This window comes from Trichomycterus rosablanca, chromosome 1, assembly GCF_030014385.1.
Source record: "Trichomycterus rosablanca isolate fTriRos1 chromosome 1, fTriRos1.hap1, whole genome shotgun sequence".
NCBI lineage: Eukaryota > Metazoa > Chordata > Actinopteri > Siluriformes > Trichomycteridae > Trichomycterus > Trichomycterus rosablanca.
This window is the reverse complement of record NC_085988.1, coordinates 3585311-3605230: the sequence shown is the minus strand read 5'-3', so window position 1 is coordinate 3605230 and position 19920 is coordinate 3585311. Positions and strand designations below refer to the sequence as shown.

At 40.3% G+C, this 19920-nt stretch overlaps 1 pseudogene and 1 gene segment (V, D, J or C); one reads left to right on the top strand and one right to left on the bottom strand.

The window, feature by feature from the left end:
- The window catches only part of LOC134316941 (zinc finger protein 850-like), a 1214164-nt pseudogene that overhangs the window by 1139764 nt on the left and 54480 nt on the right, over positions 1 to 19920 (top strand).
- Positions 6155 to 6813, bottom strand: LOC134317745 (immunoglobulin kappa variable 1-39-like). The segment is given in 2 exon segments: positions 6155 to 6510; positions 6617 to 6813. Coding segments are annotated over 2 exon segments (408 nt in total).

Sequence of the window (19920 nt, the reverse complement as noted above, 5' to 3'; positions counted from 1 at the left end):
ACAGAATGCCAAAGTAATGACATCATCAGACAAGAGGAAGGGAAAGCTGATGTGAGACTGGATGGAGACGTTATGCAGTGAAATCTCAAGACCGTGTGGGACAGTAGTGTGTTAATAGACATCCACCTGAAGATCTGGGTTCCATAATAAAAAGTGAGGGGTTCGGTAACATCTTATAGAGGTTTTGGATGTATTTTACAGTAAGGTATTAGAATAACAATAATTCGTGTAGAAAAAGTTTTGGTTACAAGAGTAAATTAGAAAGAGCTACAAGTGCTTGTGTTTTAGTGAGAGTAGGGATGCAGGTACCATAGTGATGTGGGGTTAATGACATTTGTAGGGAGATGTAACAATAATACAATAGAGATAGTATAGGTTGGTAGTACTTTGCAGTGAGTTAACTAAATGGAACTGTTTAAGTAGAGTTTAATGTGATTCAAGAAAGCCAAAGTGGATCAAAGCGCTGGTGATGATGAGCATGAGGGATTGGCTGACTAGGAGCAGGAGATGGTCATGTGAGAGTCTGTTGGATTGTGGGAAATGGAGTCTGTATTGTTAGAAGCAGGAGGTGTGTTAGTACCAGTGACCAAAAGTTGGGGTAAAAATCTGAATGAATAAATAATGTAAGTCAGGGGTTTGTAGGACTGATGGAAGTTGATATAGCAGAGCTGTTGTTATTTTAAGTATGGCAGAGTAAATAATAAATAGTGGATTGGTGATTTGTATTGGGAAAAATGTGATTTAGAAAATTTGAAGGCTCTCTAGCATGCGGCGATGATGAAGTAGAATAAGTGTAGAAAATGTTAGATGTAATGTGTATGCACCTTCTGCTCTGATCAGTTTGAACTGTTTGAAGTGGAATTTTATATAGCAGGAAGGGTTAATGCAGTATGAGAGACAAATGGTGAAGTAATTGTTTGTTTCCAGGGGATCACTGTCGATTGCCCTGAAGTATATGTTTGTTTCCATAGGGCCATTGTCGGTCGCGGTGAAGTAATTGTTTGTTTCCAGGGGATCACTGTCGATTGCCTTGAAGTATATGTTTGTTTCCATAGGGCCATTGTCGGTCGCGGTGAAGTGATTGTTTGTTTCCATAGGGCCATTGTCGGTCGCGGTGAAGTGATTGTTTGTTTCCAGGGGATCACTGTCGATTGCCCTGAAGTATATGTTTGTTTCCATAGGGCCATTGTCGGTCGCGGTGAAGTAATTGTTTGTTTCCAGTAGACACTGTTGTTGTACTGAGGTTTACGTTCTTTTGTCTGAGTTGTGTTTGGACAACCGAGTGAGTTGTGCCAGTGAATGTTAAAAGAATACTCGTATTCTTCGACTAGGCAGGAATCTTCTGTTCTAGGGTGTGTCTCGTTAAAACCAGTTTATCTTTGTCTTAATACGTGTTACAGATTTTGCTCGAAAGGTTGTTTAAAGCGGTCTAAAATGTCTAATTTAACACATAGAGAATTTATCCATGTCTCACCCACTAACTCAGGAACCAACCCCAACCAACATCAAAGCTTATAAAGACAATTACACCTGTTTCAGGAGCAACAAACCAGAACCGATAAACAGGGGACATTTTTCAGAAGGGATGTGTGTATGAATGGGTGTCTGTCGCTAAAACACTGAATGAACTGCCAAAGGCAGCTCACTTGCGGCCCTGACGCTAACCTTCCTTACTCGCCGGCGCCACATTGGTGTCAGAAGTGGGATCGTGGTGTTTGGGTGGCTCTGATGATTTGGTGAGCCAATATGCCCGGTCTGTGCGAGTGCGCTAGCCCAGGTGGCTGCAGGGGCAGGGTGCCCGGTCCAGCAGTGGGTGGAAGAGCGACTCGGCAGTGTAATGGGGTGCGGTCCGGACATGGAGCCACCCAGTGGACGCTGGTGAGTGGGTCACCGGGACGGTTGACCATTAGGGAGGGGACAGTGTAGCGTCGCCACTGGGTCTGGCACGGGCTTTACCCAGAAAGCCTTGCGGCAGTGGTGTCTAAGCTTACCGTGGCTGTGTATCCCGATGTTGGGAGTGGGGTGGCTGCGGTGAGGGCTGGGTAAGTAGCTTATATGTTTGTCTGTTGTATGATTATATGTGTGTATGAATGGGTTAAGTGGCTAGAAGGGATGTTTGGGCCATGGAAGGGAGTTATTGCAAATTTGGTGATGTCAGCATGCGTAGGATTGGTAATTTTAGTGATATGTTGTTGTTGTGGTATCCCGTGCATCAGGGTATTAATAGAAAATTTTTTAATAGATATAGTGAGTAGAGGAAGCAGAGGGGGGCAGGATCCACCAGTTATCCAGATGGTGTTGGCTGATTTGTCTAGATAGCATGCAGATGATGATGAGGAGGATACCCTTGAAGGTGGGCCGGAAGACCCACTTTGAGCAGTATAAGTGCTACTAACTCTGCTTAATTAAAGGTAAAACCGACCAGACAAGATGAGGAGAGAGGACCAGCACTACTGATCACACACCGTGATGAAGGAAGGAGACTTGGAAGGACTGGCAGAGGCAGACACTGAGGGGACTGGAAGACCCACTCCAAGGGACAGAAGTGGCACTAACTGGACCTGCCTACAGGGAACTAAACACAGCAGAAAGCCCGACAAAACCGACTATGTGGAAGAAGAGTCCAGCGGAATCAACGGAGCGGAACAAGACGAGGGGGGAGAATTTAGTTAGACTAGGAGACAAAAACATAAACATATAGTTCGCAGACACATAGACCATCTTTGAAAACACTAGTTAAGTGCAACACACATAGTTTAGCTACAAAACGCAAGGGGTTAGTTCAGGATTGTTTACAATGTATATATGTTTGATACTCTGCTATTTTTAGCAGGGATATTCTCTGTGTTTCAATGTTTGTGTTGCTGTGGAAACAGGTAAGACCGACAGGGGAGAATCCATAAGACATTAGGAGTCATGCAGAGACACAGGAGCTATGGGCCCCTTCTGAATATCTGCAGCTCTGTCTGGTGGAGGACAACCTGAACGGACTTCCTGTGGAAGCTACGCACCCATTGTGTTTATTTTATTTTTCTTCTCTTTTTGATTTCCTATTTTTTAAATTACTTTATTTTGATTTCCTGTTTTTATTATTTTTTGTTTGTTTGTTTGTTTGTTTTAGGGTTAGGAGCTGTTGCGATAGGTACGGTTCCTTTAGTTTAATTGGTAGCCTTTTTATTTTTAGAAACGTTTTATTGTATAAAATTCAGCCCAGTGGCCATGTAGTCAGAAGGGGTTAAATTGGGGGGTTGCTGACGGCTATCCTTATCTCCTGGGATCTAGAAACACCTAACCTATAGTTAAAAGTTATTGTGAAAGCATTAAGATGCTTTCAAGGGGGGGTTTTAGGTTTTTCGGAACATAAAAACGTAGATTTAATATGGGCATTTTCCAAGCTTTACGACATCCAGGCCACGTGGTCTTTTGTCCAACATGTCGCCGGCTAGGCTCTCTCCCTGACTCCTACAGAAGGGGGGGGAGGCAGAGCCCGGGGCTTGTTAGCACACTTCATTGGCTCCACCAGCAGTAAAGGAGGAGGAGCCTAGCTGAGTTTAAAAACTGGCGGGGAGAAAGGCTAGGCCTCTTTCTTGCGTGGTTTTTCTAGACTGCAGGAGTAAGGAGCGCCGGTCGGCTTAGCTCTGATATATATTCACAGATTATTTTTACACTTAATAAAGTGTTTTAAAGAGTACTTTCTGGACTTCTCGACTGCTTTCTTCAGGACCTTTTTGAACCAAAAGATTCATCCTAACAGTTGAGATGCAGCTCAGATATCTGATCATTAAATATTTCCTTTTCCATGACATTTAACCTCACCCATCAAGTTGATATAAACCCCATTTTATTATGTGCTTGTGTCCTGCCCAACACCACCAATAATGGTGTCCCTGTGGAATGAGACCTCATTAATCACAAATTATATCAGAGGTAAAGCCTGGGTGAGGTCAGAGTTCATCAAATCTACATAAAACATAAACTAAAACCTTTTCACCATTTCCTTTCATCTACTGAAGATCCAAATTTACACACATCACATGTTCATCAACCAAAACTGGTCCTTCTAAACTAAAGTGGTTTAACAGGACGTGCAAATTCTTATGAAAAGTCAAAAGTGGAACCCACCATGACCCTGACCAGCATAAAGCACATAATGAAAATAAATGAGTACTTTACATTAGAGGCTGAATACTGGTAAAGCTGTTATTGTGAAGACCTGAGTTTTTTTACCTCTTGGCCCTGGTACTGGTAACTGCTTTTCTCCCAGTTTGTCTCAGTGTATTTCAGCAGTTTGGCATGTTCTCTTTAATATGAGGATTTCCTCTAAGTAATAACAATAATAATAAAGCTTGTATTTAAGAGAAGTTGTGAGTGAGTGAGGTGTTTGCACTGCTTGAATGATTGCACTGCTGCAGCTAAGACCGACTGCAGGTGCTGAGGGGGAGGATGTGATACAGTGCAGTTACTGTACACTTCCACTCACTCAGGTTTTTGTACCACCATATAACACTGTGTGAAGAACGGGGTACTACCAGGATAGTATAAACTCTGACAGTAATAATCTCCTGCATCTTCAGTCTCAATTTTACTGATGGTCAGAGTGAAGTCAGATCCAGATCCACTGCCACTGAAATGATCTGGAATACCTGATGCTCTGTTTTTAGCCAAGTAGATCAGGAGTTTAGGAGCTTCTCCAGGTTTCTGTAGATACCAGGCTAAATAGTGACCGTTGCTATCAGAGTAAACATTAGAACTGGTTTTACAGTTGATGGTGACTGAAGCTCCTGGATCAACATGTTTTACTGCAGGACTCTGAGTCACAGTCACCTGACCTCTGGATCCTGAAAACAATAAGAAGAATAAAGACGTTCACTACATGAAGAACCATGTGGAGTTTGAAGTTCATCTAGTGGATCTTCTCCACATGGCAGAGCCTCCTCACCAGTAGAACATAAAGCATCGTGTTACCTTGAGTGCAGAGAGCCAGTGTGCAGATGAAGATGGAGATGAAGGTCATGGTTGATGTGGGTGAAGATGCTGGTCAGCAGCTCTCAGTCATGAAGTGTTAAACTCACAGAGCTTTAAACACTGACAGAGCACTGAAGCATGTAGTGTGTGTGTGTGTGTGTGTGTGTGTGTGTGTGTGTGTGTGTGTGTGTGTGTGTGTGTGTGTGTGTGTGTGTGTGTGTGTGTGTGTGTGTGTGTTTGTGTGTGTGGAACCACTGTAGTGGAACAGTGTGAATGTGTCACTCAGAGATGCAATACTGCCACCTTATGGTGAAAGAACAATCAGCTGCTACATATGGAAGTATCTCCTGTTCTGTCTGTTATTCTCCCTTCATTTACTATAGTAATTGTGGCCTGCACTCATGTACTCATGTATTTAGGAGGGGTGTCCACATAATTTAAAATACTCCATATTATCTAAATAAAGACAGATGATAGTTTTATATAAAAGTTGTAATAAATGATCAGAAAGAGTTACAAGGTTTAGCTGAACTGAGCTGGAACTGAGATGCTGGTCTGTGGAACAAACAGACCATTTTAACCATCAACAGCAGAAACTGGAACCAGTCAGTATTTTATCTTAAATATTCTGTAGAATCCTCATGATCATCTGATCATCATAAAGACGTGATATGATAAGGAACTCTAGTCTCCTGATCTAAACCCTATTGAACACATTTGGACTGAATTGAAACATCAATTGTGAGGCAGGTTTTCATGTCCAGCATTAGAACCTGATGTCTTGTGGAAAACTTTCCAGAAGAGTGAAGGCTGTTAGAACTGCAAACTAGGGGGATGGTTTTCTGGGAACATGGATTTGGACTGGGATGTCCAACAAGCACATGCTCAGGTGTCCACATAATTTTGGTCCTATAGTGTATTTTACATTCACTGTAATCACATCTATCTGAATGTACATAACATGTCATGATGGTTTCATTCATATCATCTCTTCTAGCACTGCTGCTTCATCTCAAACCTTCATTCTACTAGTGAGATGTTCCATGTGCTGATGAGAATCCCTGTTCCACAGTGAGGAGAACACCACAAAGAGAGGAACATGCTCAGTACTGTAGTGCTTTGTAGATGATGATGTTTAGTGGAGTGCAGCTTTAGCAGCTCTGCAGATGTTCTCAGATCAGTGTGTGTTTCAGAGAACTTCCTCTACAGCTGAGGGAGGTTTTTGTACCAGTAAATAACACTGTGTGTAGGGAGAGCTCCAACCCTGCTGACAGTAATAATCTCCTGCATCTTCAGCCTGGACTCCAGTGATTTTTAGAGAATATTCTGCACCAGATCCACTTCCACTAAAACGTTCAGGAATCCCAGACTGACGACTAGTTGCAGCGTAGATCAGGAGTTTAGGAGCTTCTCCAGGTTTCTGCTGGTACCAGGCGAGGTAGCTGCTAATGCTCTCACTGGCTCTGCAGTTGATGGTAACAGTTTGTCCTGGAGAAACCGAGTGAGATCCTGGAGTCTGAGTCATGATAATTTCTCCAAACGACTCTAAAGAGAAGAAGAGAGAAAAGTTGAAGGTGATAAAGAGACGGTGATGGTGAGCGCTGATGTTGGAGGACTGATATGAAGATAGTAAATAAACAGTGAATCTCACGTTGAGTGAGGAGGCCGAGTGTATTCAGCAGTAGAATCAGAACCTTCATCATTGTGCTGCGTCTCAGTGAGTCTGAAAGTCCTGAACCCAGTCTGATCAGAACTACAGCTCTTATAGTGTGTGTGTGTGTGTGTGTGTGTGTGTGTGTGTGTGTGTGTGTGTGTGTGTGTGTGTGTGTGTGTGTGTGTGTGGAATCACTGGAGTGGAACAGAGGTTTTTGTACGACGGCTTCATTGGAATGTATCACTGTGCTACACTTTTGGTGGAGGAACCAAACTCATTGCAAAAAGTAAGTAGTTCAACCTTCAATTAATAAATACAATTACTGAATATCTGGCATTTCATTAATGTACAGTTTTTTTGTTAGTAAATGTTAAGCTGCCCTAGAAAACAAATGCACTTAAATGTATTGAACAAACAGTAAAGATGTTAAAATATATTGCAAGTATAAGTATAAACTTATGAATGCTTTTAAAATTACAATTATTCAGGTGTCTTCTTGCTTTTTAACTATTGATCTCTTGGTTAAACTTCAGCACCCCCATGACCCTAGTTATGATAAGATGCTGATGGATGTATGAGTTAAAATATACATTTCAAAAGTATTTATAAGTGTCTGGTGCTCACAATATTGTTAAACAGTTTATTCAGTATTACAGATCAAATTGACTTACTAACTAATGCAGATTTAAATATCAAGTAAAACATTTAACATCAAGCTGATATAAATCTTTATATTTCTAAAGTGATATATGAAAAAAATATTAACTTCTGAGGCACCATGATAAAACACGCTAGTAAAGCAGAACTGACATCTCAAACTTGTGAGTTCAAATCTTACTTCTGCTACCGGCACAAAACCTCCTCATAACTGATGTAATTACGATCCTCAGTCAGTTGTGTTGAATGCTAAAGTAATAAGAGTTGATATTGAATATGTGCTAACAGAAGCTTGCAGATGTTTCTACTGAACTGCAGTGATGTGAGAACAGTGTGCAGCAGCACTGCATTGATGATTGAACACAGATGAAGGTTTCCAGTCTGGATGCTTAATAAGCAGTAAGGAGGAAATGATGTGGAAACGTTTCTAAATGGGACTTTTTGTTCTGTTTCTCCTGTACAGCCGGTCCCACGGTGAAGCCGTCCGTGTCTCTGCTCCCTCCCTCCTCTCTGCAGCTGTCTGAGGGATCGGCCTCGCTGCTCTGCCTGCTGTCTGGTTACTCTCCACAGGGGGCGCTGGTGAGCTGGACGGTGGACGGCACAGTGGTGAAGGACGGGGTGGTGACCGGAGCAGAAGAACTGAAAGGGGGCAGTTGGAGGCGTGGCAGCACCCTGACCCTCAGCAAAGCACAGTGGGAAAAGGGGGCGGAGTTTGGCTGTAAGGTCTCTCACGGTGGCGTCGATCATCCCGTCGTATTCAGAAAGAACCAGTGTGAAGGCTAGCAGCTCCCAGATAGAACTGAACATGGAGACACTTCCACATGCTTCTACAATGGAGTTTCAGTTCTACACAATGCTGCATTTCTGTCTTTCCTCTGTTCAGTGTCCTGTTGCTCTTCCTGTAGTTTTGCTGTGCTGAAATAAAGCTTGATTTTGGACATTGTCTGGTCTTTTCTTCTAGTTCATCATGATGATGAGTGTTAGGAGAGAAGATCTTTAGCTGGAGATTCAGTGCTGTGTGTTGTGCTTCAGTGAGTTTGGATGAAGGAAGTTGAACATCTGGTGAAAGTGCTGCTCTATTCTGGTAGAAAGCAGATCACTCAGCCGTCTTCATGCAAATCTCACTTTCACCCCCCATGTTCTCTCACTTTTGCTTCTGCTTATTAAAAATAGCTGCTATTTTGTACTGTGTCCCTGGAGTTTAAGAGGTACCAGCTAGATATAATTGGGCTCACTTTTAGGCAAAGTGTGGGCTCTTGAACTAGAATCAAGTAAAGTTTGTCCCAGTAAACAAGAAAGTTCCCTCAGGGGGGTTATGGCTTGCAGAAAGGAAAACATTTTTGGAAATGGGATTTGTACTTGTAACCCGGGTTTATAAATATGGAGACTGTCCACATAGATTTGACTGTATGCAGGAGAAGGGTTCTGATACATTGATTGACTCAATGGGTAAAAATATTAATACATTAATAAAGGGGGTGAATAGGGCTGATAGGATAACTGGAATCATCTTTAACCCAGTCTATCAATTTATCAGCTACTTTTACTCTGCCAATTAATGCATTAGCTCAGGGGTGTCAAACTCATTTTCACAGAGGGCCACGTCTGCATCATGGTGGCCCTCAAAGGGCCGATTGTAACGTATCCTGCTGTGATTGCAGTCGCCTTTTAAGTCTTGTTCAGGCTAAATTCTGTTTGGTGTCAAAATACCAAATGTATCCTGTATATTCATAATGTATATCTACATTCATTTTGTCCTTCTGTACCACAGACACGCCTCGTAACACAACATACACAACATGTATTCAGTCTCCCATCTTTCATTACATTTTCATCCTTCTGCTTAAATGTCCTCTTCTTGTACATTTTTAAATTATTTGTAAACATTTCTCAACATCATCTAAAGGCGGGATGCGAGTTGCAGTCACTTTGCAGGTCACAAAATCAGAATGCATTGTGGGAGATGCAGTTTAAGTAGGATGTTACAGTGTATTTTAAGACAATTGTTCTGCCCTCGCTGAGTTTTTCCCCCTTTCTCAGCTAGACAGACAGACAGACTCCCTCCAAAATACTGTTATGTTGGTTTTATTTACAAAATACAAACAATAAAAACAATAAAAAAAAATAACTTAATACAGTACAGGCACATAGCTGTAGTTAAGCGTTACATCTAGTACAATATGAAATTTAACCAAATGTAAAATAGAGCTAACGAGTTACTAATTGCAACAGTAATGGTAACAACAATATTTAAACATGGAATTACAGTACTGAAAACTGAAACGCTGTAACGTACTCGGTAAACATTTACAAACACCTGAGAATATAAATGTCTACTACTTACAGATGTAGTGTTAAACGTTGGAAAAAGGTGTTAGCCAGTAATTATATAATAACCTAAAATGAATCATGGGGCACCACCGGAATTTTATGGTAAATTCCAGAAGAACCAAATTATGGATAAATCAGTCCTGTTCTGTAGGGGTAAAGTTACTTGAGTCAACTATTCCTCGCTCCTCGTTATTAAACTTACAACGCTACGTTTATTAAAAGTTAAAGACATAGCATTAAAACAGTGATTAATCAGGGAATAAACAATTAAACAGCAAGAAAGGTCAAATAAAGGTGTGGATACTAAATCAATACTGAAACACTTCGGTAAGAATCGGGAAATGGGCCTAATTGAGATGCCTGTTATCAATCAACAATAGACGTACATGTTAAAAAACACAACAGAACCAAGCCCGAGTCTACCTCAGGTTGTTTGTAGTCTTCTGGAGCTGTAGTTTGTAGTCTTCCCATGCATTGGAGCTTTGTGTAGCGGTTTTTAACAGACGAAGCAATGTTACATTTACATTTTCGGCATTTAGCAGATGCCTTTATCTAAAGCAACTTACATTACAGTTACAATTGAGGGTAAAGGGCCTTGCTCAAAGGCCCAACAGCAGCAACCTGGCAGAGGTGGGGCTTGAACCAGCGACCTTCTGATTACAAGTCTAGTACCCCTAACCACTAACACAAGAAGTTGAATTCTGCCTGTGCAATCAAATCTGGGTCGTAGTGCTGGGAAATGCTGCCTTGGCCAATAACAACGTTTCAGAAGTCCAGTAAAGGTGACCAGCGCACTGTAACTTTGACAGAGAGTCTGACCAACTCACTCCCATTCTCGCGTGAAGGTCTTAGTTTAACCATGCCTGAATCACTATATAAAGGGGAAAAGTCCCTGGCACTGGTAGGAGCTCAACCGTGGAACAGCGGGTGTCGCCCGGCATTTCTGGGTGAAGTTGATCTGCTGCCAGAGCTGAAGGTGTTCCCCAGCTGATGAGAGGTGGGTGATGAAAGCTTAATCCAGGGTGTATGTACACTTTGCAGGTAGTTTTAGTTTGGGAATTATCATTTATTGTATGTGTAACTATTGTGCATTATAATAAAGCTATTATAATCAGGAACCAAGCGTGCCTGCTGTCTGACTCCTGAAAGTGTGAATCATCCATACTAAAACAGTGACATGGCTTCTTAGCAATGGTCAAAGTTAGTTGCCATGACTACAATGTCAACAGGTGTCCCATTAAATTATAAGTACGTCTCTGTAACTACTTGAACCATCACAATAATCATACGTCTTTTAAGCTCTCGCCCGTGGATTTGGCCCACGGGCCTTGAGTTTGACGCATGTGCATTAGCTTCAATACTAAATCTACTAACAGGAATGTATGTCTAAAAGCATGTGGGCACACATATTGCTAGCACGTGTAAAAATCAGCTATTGTAGTGTGTTTGAAATGAGCATCAGTATATTTTTCCTTTTATAACATAATAAAGATTCTGTCTGCTCCTCACATGTCACTTTAGTAGGAAACTGAGGTGAGCAGCATCTCCTCATTTCCATGCAGGTTGTTTTGGTTTGATGGGGTTTGTATTAAAATAAGTAAAAGCACAAGTGCTGACTAAACACACAGATCACCGTCTGTTCTGCATCAATCATGGAATCTATCTATCTGTCTGTCTGTCTGTCTGTCTGTCTGTCTATCTATCAATCATCTATCTATCTATCTATCTATCTATCTATCTATCTATCTATCTATCTATCTATCTATCTATCTATCTATCTATCTATCTATCTATCTATCTATCTATCTATCTATCTATCTATCTATCTATGAAGAAGAATATAAGAAATCAGCAAAATTTGCATAAGCCAGCATCTATCATGGTATGGAGATGTATCAGTTCCCACAGCATGAACTGCTGAGCATCTGAAACCAGTGTAAATGGTTCTTATGTCGTGGAAAACTTGACGTCCAAACAAGCTGAAACCTGGACTCGTCAGGCCACAGCACACATTTACACTCTTGGTCTTTTGGTCTACATGAAAAGAGCTCAGGCGCAAAAACCTGCCAGAATTTCTGCTTAAAATTGACACGTAGCTTTTTTCCTTATGTAATAGTGTTTCGGTGGCATTTCTTGATGCAGTTCTGGACTGTGATAGATGACAATGGTTTTCTAAAGTGCTTTTAAGTCGATGTTGCTATATTTATCAAGTTAGTTAGTTAGTTAAATCCTCCCATGAAGAAGCATATTGGGCAACAAGTGTCTTCTAATGGTTTCGATCTTGTCCAGGGTCTCAGCATCATCCCAAGTTGTGTTAAGAGCCTTTAGATCTCGGATGAAGGTTCTCCTCCGAGTATTTCAGGGACGTCCACGTGGTCTTCTTGTGCCATGGGGTGCCGGTCATATTGCCATCCTGGGGACCCGGGTGTTGTCCATGTGGAGGATGTGACCGGCTGTGGGGTGCCCATCATATTGCCATCCTGGGGACCCAGGTGTTGTCCATGCGGAGGATGTGGCCGGCCAGTGAGAGTCTTCGGCATGCGGCAATGTTCTGAAGCTTGACCGCTCCACTCCTCCTGAGCACCTCCTCGTTGGTAATGTGGTCCAAGTAGCGGATCCTGAGGATTGCTGGAAGACGTCGAGCTTGTTGTTGATGCTCGCTGACGACCTCCAAGTCTCACTGGCGTATATGGCTGTTGGTATCACAATGGAGGTGAAGAGGCGGAATTTGGTCTTCAGGGAGATGGACGGTGAGGTGAGCCGCTGCCTTCCCAGTGCGGCATCTGACCTCCGCATCGCCATTCTGAGAGATCACACTGCCCAGTTACGTGAACTGTTCTACTTCCTGTAATCGTTGCGTCCCGATCATAATCCCCCATGTTTGGCCCTGGACGCTCACTTGCATGATCTTCGACTTCTCGGCGCTAATCATGAGGCCAATTTTGCCTGCTTCTCTTCTAAGGTCAGTGGTCGACTGCTGTAGATTTGGCTCGTTCTCCTCGAGTAGGGCGAGGTCATCGGCAAACTCCAGATCGCCGAGACGGTCGTGAGAAGACCAAGGAATACCGGCCCCGATGACAAAGTCAAGGGCTATGAGAAAGAGGAGCGGCGACAGGATGCAGCCTCGCCTTACCCCGGTATTTATCAAGTAGCAGACCTGAGGGCTGGAAGGTCATGCACATTCACCAATGTTTTTATTTACTGATTGACAAGGTATCAGCCTCTTTTACACCACCAGTTAATGCATTAGCCCCGATACTAGTCAATCAATGAGGAATACATGTCCAAAAGTATGTGGTCACCCTTTTAATGACTGAAAAAAAAAATATTTCAAATACAGTCTATGCTGGAATAAGCATGAGTATATTCTTCTTTTATATCACTGTAAAGATTCTGTCTCTGCTCTGTGTGTCACTTTAGTAGGAACCTGAGGTGAGCAGCATCTACTTATTTCAATGCAGGTTGTTTTGTTAAAATAAATATTAAAATAAGGACAAGCAGGTTTTGTTGAACAGTGCTTACACAGGTGCTGACCAGTGCTGTCACAGTCCATTAATGACGGAAATGCTCAGTGATAACGTCATCATCTGTTCTGCATGGTGCTACCATCAATCATGAGGGTTACTTTAATGGTCAGTGAATGCTGTACAAACATTTTAATGGTCCAGTACATAACCAAACCAGAGCACCTGGAGCTGCATGACATGATTGTGTCTGTTTTTGTTCTTTGCACTGAAAGGTGAACTGGGTTCAGGAGTGATATATCAACCAATGGGATAAAATGTGATAAAGCTGCCATTTAATAGGGTCTCACTGCTCATAAGGTACAGAGATACGAGAATGGCTTCAGCCATCATACCACGCCTCTGGAGCAGACAGGGTTAAAGGTCTTGCTTAAGGGCCCAACAGTGGCTGAATGGCAGATTCAACCTCTCAACATTTCAATTGAAAGCCCAACGCTCTACCCACCAGGCTCCCACTGTCTCTGCCTGTAAAGAAAACCTGCACAGAGTGATTAATTACTAATAACAATAGTAATTATGAATGGTCATTACAATAACCATTTACATTTTTAGCATTTAGCCAAAGCGACTTACACAATGAGCTATTGAGGGGTGAGGGACTTGCTCAGGGACCCAACAGTGGCAACTTGGTGGTGGCGGAGCTTGAACCGACAATCTTCTGTTTACTAGTCCAGTACCTTAACCACTGAGCTATCACTGCATCACTAATCATCTATTGCACAATTGGTTTCATTAACTTATAACCACAGCTGGTTGATGACCCTCTGATACAACAGCTTAGTATATTAAATATTACATATCTCATCTACAATTTTAATTCCAGAAGACTTCTTAAGTTTTTTATATGACATACTACGTTTTTTTTATTCTATTTATTCAATTACATACTGTGTACAACACTACTTGTGTACTTTAATTCTTTGAACTTGAATACTTTTTGCTTTAATGTACCTGGAGCTGCTGTAATGACTTTCCCTGTGGGATTAATAAAGCTATCTATCTATCTATCTATCTATCTATCTATCTATCTATCTATCTATCTATCTATCTATCTATCTATCTATCTATCTATCTATCTATCTATCTATCTATCTACAGTACATCTGCTATTTTGCCACCACTGGGTCATCTCACCACAGTTTGGTCCACTTCATGCTGATATACAGACCCAGAGTTCTCCGGGTGCCTGTTACCACCAGAACCTTGAGGAAGTGATTAAAAAAGATGAAGCAGAAGAATTTGCAGGATGTCTTACAGGATACAGACAATCACATTGTGAATCACATGGATTCAGCCACTGTTTTACAATCTACATCAACTTTTGTGACAGTGCACCATTTCTCCAGTAACAAACCATGGATTACAAAAGACCAGTGTTACCATTAGAGCCTAAAAACCTTAAACTGGCAACCATACTGTTCGACTTTTTAAACCACTGTTTAATAATCACTACACGCGAGTTTAAGATGTATGTATGAAGATTTCGTTTGCAGAACTGAGTTGTAAGAACTTGAATAAGTGATCTAAGAAGCAGTGACCATCACCAGCACAACAAGCTTATTTAGTGATGGAGTTTGAATGTGAATGTAAATAAAGTAAACGTAAATGTAAATACATGTTGGTGTCATTAAATAAAGTGGGTGGAGAGGAGGATTAACTGGTCAGAGATCAGAAGAGACTCTCAGGAATCAAGACGCCTTTCTGCTGGCTTCTACAACACAAGGTAACTCTCATTAACTTAGTTCTACATTTTACAAACATGTACAGTCTTAGATGTATTAGATGACTAAGTAAATATTAAGGATGGATGTAGGATGATTAAGTGAATATTAAGGATGGATGGATGTAGGATGATTAGGTGAATATTAAGGATGGATGGATGTAGGATGATTAGGTGAATATTAAGGATGGATGGATGTAAGATGATTAGGTGAATATTAAGGATGGATGGATGTAGGATGATTAGGTGAATATTAAGGATGGATGGATGTAGGATGATTAGGTGAATATTAAGGATGGATGGATGTAGGGTGATTAAGTGAATATTAAGGATGGATGGATGTAGAATGATTAAGTGAATATTAAGGATGGATGGATGTAGGGCGATTAAGTGAATATTAAGGATGGATGGATGTAGGGCGATTAAGTGAATATTAAGGATGGATGGATGTAGGGTGATTAAGTGAATATTAAGGATGGATGGATGTAGGGCGATTAAGTGAATATTAAGGATGGATGGATGTAGGATGATTAGGTGAATATTAAGGATGGATGGATGTAAGATGATTAGGTGAATATTAAGGATGGATGGATGTAGGATGATTAGGTGAATATTAAGGATGGATGGATGTAAGATGATTAGGTGAATATTAAGGATGGATGGATGTAGGATGATTAGGTGAATATTAAGGATGGATGGATGATGATTAAGTGAATATTAAGGATGGATGGATGTAGGATGATTAGGTGAATATTAAGGATGGATGGATGTAGGGCGATTAAGTGAATATTAAGGATGGATGGATGTAGGGCGATTAAGTGAATATTAAGGATGGATGGATGTAGGGTGATTAAGTGAATATTAAGGATGGATGGATGTAGGATGATTAGGTGAATATTAAGGATGGATGGATGTAGGGCGATTAAGTGAATATTAAGGATGGATGGATGTAGGATGATTAGGTGAATATTAAGGATGGATGGATGTAGGATGATTAGGTGAATATTAAGGATGGATGGATGTAGGATGATTAGGTGAATATTAAGGATGGATGGATGTAGGATGATTAGGTGAATATTAAGGATGGATGGATGTAGGATGATTAGGTGAATATTAAGGATGGATGGATGTAGGGCGATTAGGTGAATATTAAGGATGGATGGATGTAAGATGATTAGGTGAATATTAAGGATGGATGGATGTAGGATGATTAGGTGAATATTAAGGATGGATGGATGATGATTAAGTGAATATTAAGGATGGATGGATGTAGGATGATTAGGTGAATATTAAGGATGGATGGATGTAGGGCGATTAAGTGAATATTAAGGATGGATGGATGTAGGGTGATTAAGTGAATATTAAGGATGGATGGATGTAGGATGATTAGGTGAATATTAAGGATGGATGGATGTAGGGCGATTAAGTGAATTTTAAGGATGGATGGATGTAGGGCGATTAGGTGAATATTAAGGATGGATGAATGTAGGATGATTAAGTGAATATTAAGGATGGATGAATGTAGGGTGATTAAGTGAATATTAAGGATGGATGGATGTAGGGCGATAAAGTGAATATTAAGGATGGATGGATGTAGGGTGATTAAGTGAATATTAAGGATGGATGGATGTAGGATGATTAGGTGAATATTAAGGATGGATGGATGTAGGGCGATTAAGTGAATATTAAGGATGGATGGATGTAGGGCGATTAAGTGAATATTAAGGATGGATGGATGTAGGATGATTAAGTGAATATTAAGGATGGATGGATGTAGGGTGATTAAGTGAATATTAAGGATGGATGGATGTAGGGCGATTAAGTGAATATTAAGGATGGATGGATGTAGGGCGATTAAGTGAATATTAAGGATGGATGGATGTAGGATGATTAGGTGAATATTAAGGATGGATGGATGTAGGGTGATTAAGTGAATATTAAGGATGGATGGATGTAGGGCGATTAAGTGAATATTAAGGATGGATGGATGTAGGGCGATTAAGTGAATATTAAGGATGGATGGATGTAGGATGATTAAGTGAATATTAAGGATGGATGGATGTAGGGCGATTAAGTGAATATTAAGGATGGATGGATGTAGGGCGATTAAGTGAATATTAAGGATGGATGGATGTAGGGCGATTAAGTGAATATTAAGGATGGATGGATGTAGGGCGATTAAGTGAATATTAAGGATGGATGGATGTAGGGTGATTAAGTGAATATTAAGGATGGATGGATGTAGGGCGATTAAGTGAATATTAAGGATGGATGGATGTAGGGCGATTAAGTGAATATTAAGGATGGATGGATGTAGGGCGATTAAGTGAATATTAAGGATGGATGGATGTAGGGTGATTAAGTGAATATTAAGGATGGATGGATGTAGAATGATTAAGTGAATATTAAGGATGGATGGATGTAGGGCGATTAAGTGAATATTAAGGATGGATGGATGTAGGGCGATTAAGTGAATATTAAGGATGGATGGATGTAGGGTGATTAAGTGAATATTAAGGATGGATGGATGTAGAATGATTAAGTGAATATTAAGGATGGATGGATGTAGGGCGATTAAGTGAATATTAAGGATGGATGGATGTAGGGTGATTAAGTGAATATTAAGGATGGATGGATGTAGGGTGATTAAGTGAATATTAAGGATGGATGGATGTAGGGTGATTAAGTGAATATTAAGGATGGATGTAGGATGATTAGGTGAATATTAAGGATGGATGGATGTAGGATGATTAGGTGAATATTAAGGATGGATGGATGTAGGATGATTAAGTGAATATTAAGGATGGATGGATGTAGGATGATTAGGTGAATATTAAGGATGGATGGATGTAGGGCGATTAAGTGAATATTAAGGATGGATGGATGTAGGGCGATTAAGTGAATATTAAGGATGGATGTAGGATGATTAAGTGAATATTAAGGATGGATGTAGGATGATTAAGTGAATATTAAGGATGGATGGATGTAGGGCGATTAAGTGAATATTAAGGATGGATGTAGGATGATTAAGTGAATATTAAGGATGGATGTAGGATGAATAAGTGAATATTAAGGATGGATGTAGGATGATTAAGTGAATATTAAGGATGGATGTAGGATGATTAAGTGAATATTAAGGATGGTTGGATGTAGGATGATTAAGTGAATATTAAGGATGGATGAATGTATGATGATTAAGTGAATATTAAGGATGGATGAATGTAGGATGATTAAGTGAATATTAAGGATGGATGAATGTAGGATGATTAAGTGAATATTAAGGATGGATGGATGTAGGATGATTAGGTGAATATTAAGGATGGATGGATGTAGGGTGATTATGACAGTCTTTGACTTTTGGACTTGTTGCTGATAATGGATGGTTATTTTGGTTTTGAATGAATACATCACTGGATCTTTAACTTCATTACTCGCCCTAAATTGTCTCGTCCCAACGTTATTTTGCCTGAAATGCAGGGCTGGTGGTTTATTAACTCAATTTATTAATTCAAATGAAGCTGATCAGATAAAACATGAAATATCTCGGGCTCATCCTGTCTGCACTTAAATGAAATGAAAAGTAAATGTAGGAAACATTGTGTATTTTATTTGCATTTTCTATTCTGTACCAAGATGTTTGTTTCATGAAGGTGTGATCATTCTTCTTTCTATATTGAAGTTTATTTCAGGTAGCAGATACAAGGGACACATCAGTGATGAAGCAGATACTGATGATCCTCCTGTTTCTCAAAGGTGTGTTACTGTTCACAGTGAGAAGAATAAAATCACCTAATTCCACTCATATTGTTAGAAAATATATGCAGATCAACACTAACACACATCATTATTTAATATATGTATGGAAATATGATATTTATATTGTTTATGAATGGAGATTTGGATGGTTGCATGAATAAATCAATAAATGAACGAATGTCCTGTCACTACATCATCATGACTTTCACTTTTGGTTACTAGGATGTTTAAATCATGTTTAATTTTACTGTTATATATGCTCTATTTCAGTGTTTCCCAACCATTTTGAGCCACGGCACATATTTCACATTAGAAAAATTTCAAGGCACACCACCAAAAAGTTGTACTGCCCTCTAGTGGAAAAGAATGTAATTATTCTGCCTGTCACTACATGCCCCTTGCTTAGAGTACCAATTGTAATATTCGGTTATATACTTTGAATGAGACTCTTGTTTTGATCGGCATGAGAAACAGTGAGTGTGGTTTACCACTAGTTGGCTTCGCACCGGTGTGTGTTACGTGCATGAGTGTAACGGGAGTTAATAAAGAAAAGGTTATAGAGTTAATAGATGTTATAGATGGATGGAGTTATAGATGGATGGATGGAGTTATAGATGGATAGATGGAGTTATAGATGGATAGATGGATGGAGTTATAGATGGATGGAGTTATAGATGGATGGATGGAGTTATAGATGGATGGAGTTATAGATGGATGGATGGAGTTATAGATGGATGGATGGAGTTATAGATGGATGGATGGATTTATAGATGGATAGATGGATGGAGTTATAGATGGATGGAGTTATAGATGGATAGATGGATGGAGTTATAGATGGATGGAGTTATAGATGGATGGATGGAGTTATAGATGGATGGATGGAGTTATTGGTGGATGGAGTTATAGATGGATGGAGTTATAGATGGATGAATGAATGGATGGAGTTATAGATGGATGGATGGATGGATGGAGTTATAGATGGAAGGATGAATGGAGTTATAGATGGATGGATGGAGTTATAGATGGATGGAGTTATAGATGGATGGATGGAGTTATAGATGGATGGATGAATGGAGTTATAGATGGATGGAGTTATAGATGGATGGATGGATGGAGTTATAGATGGATGGATGAATGGAGTTATAGATGGATGGAGTTATAGGTGGATGGATGGAGTTATAGATGGATGGATGGAGTTATAGATGGATGGAGTTATAGATGGATGGATGGAGTTATAGATGGATGGATGAATGGAGTTATAGATGGATGGAGTTATAGATGGATGGATGGAGTTATAGATGGATGGATGAATG